Below are 4,542 nucleotides of genomic sequence, written 5' to 3' on the forward strand. Positions count from 1 at the left end.
ATTATTTACAATATTGGCAGTAGCGCCACCTATTGGCGTTAAGGTTGGAAACTTAGAGAGGGAGCCATAATGATGATGAATGAATAAAGGCAGAGAACCATATGATGAGTTCTAGTGTTTGTTCTTCATTTGATGTATGCGTAGTTACATGATATACTACTGACAGTACAACATTACAATTAATAACCAGGTTATGACTTCTAAAATTTATTTATCATAATTATAATCTGTTTTCTTTTAGTGAATTACCCAGACAAGGACTTCTAGACCTCCAGTCAGCTAACACAATGTGCCTTGACTTGTCCCGCCAACACAGTGAAAAAGTTATGACTAGTTTACTCATCAAAAGTGATATAAAATTGAAGGAGCTTCTTACAGTGAAACAATAAGTCGATTAAAATTTGTGGTCTATTTTTTAAACATAGTCTATCAAGTCTTATATGTGAACATTTGTTTAATTTTTAAAGTGTTCTGGATTAATCTGTGTTGTAACTAAATAAAGATAGAGAAAAACATTCTTTGTCTGTTAACAGACATAAATATTACCATTGCTATATATGCCTAGCATAGGCCCTAAATTGGCTGGTAAATAGTTTAATGATTTTCACAGTAAAACGTCTGTACATCAGCAGAAAAGAAATTATTATACTCTGTCTCATGCGAAGTTGCTATCATTATTGCTTTCAATTCAGCAAATTCATTTTTAATGAATTTGTAGACTTGCTGAAGATTTCACCACGTATTGTGTATACAGTATTTATATTGTGGATTAAAAGTGATAGTAATACAATGCAGTACTTAAAAGTGGCTCCATTGCTATAATTACGTAAAACATTGTTTCATTTTATAGACTAACTGCTAAATCTGTAAATGAAATACCAACTGACAACTATTGAGAAACAATGTTTATCATGATGTGAACTATGGGCTTCAAACCCAATGAGGGCGCTCTGCTGACTGAGCTACAGAAATTCTATTAAATTTTATTTACTCATAAATTTGGATTCAATGTCACTTGTATTGTTTGCGTCTTTCTTTTTTATTTATTATTTCAAATAAAGTATTCTTTGTTCTTCATGTCCATAATAATAGCATAAACGTACAAAATAATTAATACAATTTACCTTGTGTGTATATTTTAAGATTGTTTCATCCTCATCATGGTCATCAGCATCATCAGGCCAATCAAATACTTATGCGTTGCTCATGCACAGGAACATTTGGATGGTCAGTGGGAATGTTTCTCTTACAGTATTAAGGGCATGCCTAATTCAAGGGTTATTGGCTTGATACAATGCTACTTGCAGGTCTGAAATCAATAGCAAATTTATCTAAAGCATAAAAATTTCCTATTTAAATACACTGAACATGTATTTAGTAAGTCGGAAATATCAATATAGATCTACAAAAACAAAAATATGTAAAAAAAAAATGTAAATGGACCTAGAGGGCTTAATGTCATTGGACTATTGTATTACCCACCCAAGTTTCATTAGTATCCATTGTAGGCCAAAGCATAATATAAACGTAATGTCATCTTCCCTGGTCTGACCTCTCCTGATTTTTGATAACCATAGGAAGGAACCTGGATTTCCGCAACCATACGTCATAGGTGTGTATTGTTTTATCATAATTTATGCTCACACTTCCGCGCGGAACTACGCGAAATTGGTACGCAGTCATCTGTAAAATCACATGACTTAATAAACATGCAATCCTATCACGATTTTTAAAAATGAAAGTGCAGACGGTAATAAAGGTCATAATTTGTTATGAAGTTTACAATGGATGGTTGTTTTGTAGGGTTAGAAACATAATTATTTTGGAGCAATTCTCGTGAAATATGTTGAAGCACCGACCTTACATTCGAGGATACAGAGACTACGGGAATAATGTCCGTCTCACTGGCAGTAACTCTAAAATGTGATGCCTGAAAGCGCAGATTACTTTCTAGAAACTTGTTTACAAAATACTAATGATTTTTTTGCAACCGAAAGAGGAAGTGATAAGTCCACACCTGATAAAATTTGTACTTTCGATCATACTTGTTTTTCTGTCCATATTGCTTGTAGAATGTATTTATTCTTTGTAAACAAAGAAGCCCGCTGCGTTTGTTTAAAATTATCTTCGTCATCATCATTGTCATCATCATTCTGTTAATATCATCATCATCATCATCATCATCATCATCACTAGCATTATTATTATTATTATTATTATTATTATTATTATTATTATTATTATTATCACTCTTATTATTTTATATTGATAATAATTATTATCCTCATGGTGTTATGGATCCTAGCTAGTGTTGACGTTAATAACAACGATACACAACCCAACTCCGATATTACAAATTGATATACAGTACATGAAAATAAGAAACATTATAACACATTAAATGAAATGTACATTGTTTATGTTATGTGTATAACAATATTGCCTGTCATTATGTGGTTTTTGTGACCTTTGCATTGAATAAAAATTGACCTTATGTGTACGAACTTTAGTATCCAGAGCAAGGTAAGTGCATATTTTAAGAACCACCCGTATCTTTGAGCATCCGGCCATCTCTAGTAGTATTACTTCCGTGACATATCATGTAAGCATAAAAAGCTAATAACTACAAATCTACTCCACACTTGTTCCTCGCCAACCATTGCAGTTGGAGGTAGAGAGAAGAGATCGGCAGAAACAAAAGACCGGAAGACAGTACTGAGCCAAATATTTACTCATTCCATTCCCAGAATAACGAAATAGGAAGATGGTAAGTTATGTGGAATGTATGTATTGTTATAGTGTATACGGTATATAGTATGTTTATGTGTCATAATCAGTTTTGTGGTTTGGTTGCTAAGTTTCTTTCACATTTGAGGCGTGGCATGCACAATTATTTCTTTACAAGTTAAATATTGCTAAATATTATGCTAAATATGACAAATTCATATTTATCATACTTGAATTTGAGTCGCATGCTCTCTAATTCCAAGTTTGGTTTGTTCTGCGCGTATGTTGTCGTATACATACAGAATTTTGACAATGTATCATATAAGCTTAATGTAGCAATGTTATCACCTCATATAGTTAAGTATTTACATTGTCCACTTCCTACTAATTTATCTGCAGAATTTCTAATAAATCAAATTTAAATCATTTAATGCTGCTTAAATTTATTTTCAAAAATATTTTGATAAACCATGGTTTATCGAAACCTCTTTAAAAATTAGCTAATGGTTTTATATAGGCCTATTTAATTACTAAATTCAATTTTATCAGCATAATAATAGGACTAACGATGATAATAAGAAATAACAATTGCAATAATAATAATAATAATAATAATAATAATAATAATAATAATTATGATGATGAGATAATTAAGATCATGATACGAATATAAAAGTACTGTCGGTGGTAAGCAGGTAGGCCTATTGTTATTGATTTGATAATAACTGTATATTATTTAGTGTTTATAATTATCAGGATTAATAAGAATCTCTTATCAAAAACAACAGAATTTAAATAATAATAAGACTTATAAAGTGCACAAATCCACTGTAGTAGTGCTCATAAACACAATTTGTTTGACAAAATAATGTCCGAAGCTCTGTTCGGATAATCAACATTGTTTTGAAAAATAAAAACAACTGTTGTCTGCCTATAATATAGTCATGATGTGCCCAGTATATGGTAATGTTGTGATGTCATCGTGACCATATTTATGCATGTCACATGTATTTGTCAAATAAAATTTAATAGCCTGGACAGGGTTTGAGGCGTAAATTCACTAACATACAAAGAGAGTAACCAAACATCTGTCTTACAGACATTAGCTCTAGGTGAATGGACGGCCGGCGTAGGAAAGAAACTCGGTTGGAAAATCCAGGGTCGCATAATTAGATACGCTGGGTGCATCGCTGTCGTAAAATAATATAGTCCTACGTATTAAAATTTACGCAAGTTTCGATCTATCTTTACTAGAGATAACCTAGGCCTACATTAGATCTAATAGCAATTCTTTTGATAGTTTATAGTACTTAATATAGTTTTAATTTTACTAGAAGAATACGTTAATCATTTTTGAAAAACTTTTTCATAGAATATTGGTGGATCCATTGGTCATAAAAAAAAGAGTAATAATGGTGATTATAATTATTTTGCTGGTACTTGGATATGATTTATAAAAGTGTACTCTTACAAACCGATGCTATTACAAACTGTAGTTTCAAGTTGTTTGGCCTATAAAACATACTGCTCGCGTTTGTGTGTTTTATTAAACGTAACTTTAATATGTTTGAATTGGTTTACTTTCGCTCTCGAAAGCTTTGATACAGACTTCAAAGTAGATAGCGTTGTAGAAACATACACATAGTATTTTTATTGAAGGGTACATTATGATGAGGGCAGTTGTGTTTTCGCTCCTTTGTGCCTAAAAAAAGTTTACCAGCCTTACCAACGCCAGAGGGCAGCAGAGCTCTTGAGTGGACTTCCATCCTGTCAGGGCAGGGAAATTGCTATTATAAGAGCATGTAATTGTGTTAA

General features: G+C 31.9%; 1 protein-coding gene across 1 annotated transcript in view; it reads left to right on the top strand.

Annotated features, from left to right (window-relative positions):
* The window catches only part of LOC117113525 (nucleolar pre-ribosomal-associated protein 1-like), a 22,739-nt gene extending 21,741 nt beyond the window's left edge, over nucleotides 1-998 (top strand). Inside the window, exon 30 of the mRNA XM_033256885.1 lies at nucleotides 242-998. Coding sequence (XP_033112776.1) covers nucleotides 242-389 — 148 coding nt within the window. The 3' untranslated portion in view covers nucleotides 390-998. The remainder of the gene's footprint in view (nucleotides 1-241) is intronic.
* Nucleotides 999-4,542: the final 3,544 nt, after the last annotated feature.

The sequence above is a fragment of the Anneissia japonica genome, unplaced genomic scaffold, assembly GCF_011630105.1.
Source record: "Anneissia japonica isolate Jap-2015-1 unplaced genomic scaffold, ASM1163010v1 scaffold287748_len1686314_cov196, whole genome shotgun sequence".
Lineage (NCBI taxonomy): Eukaryota > Metazoa > Echinodermata > Crinoidea > Comatulida > Comatulidae > Anneissia > Anneissia japonica.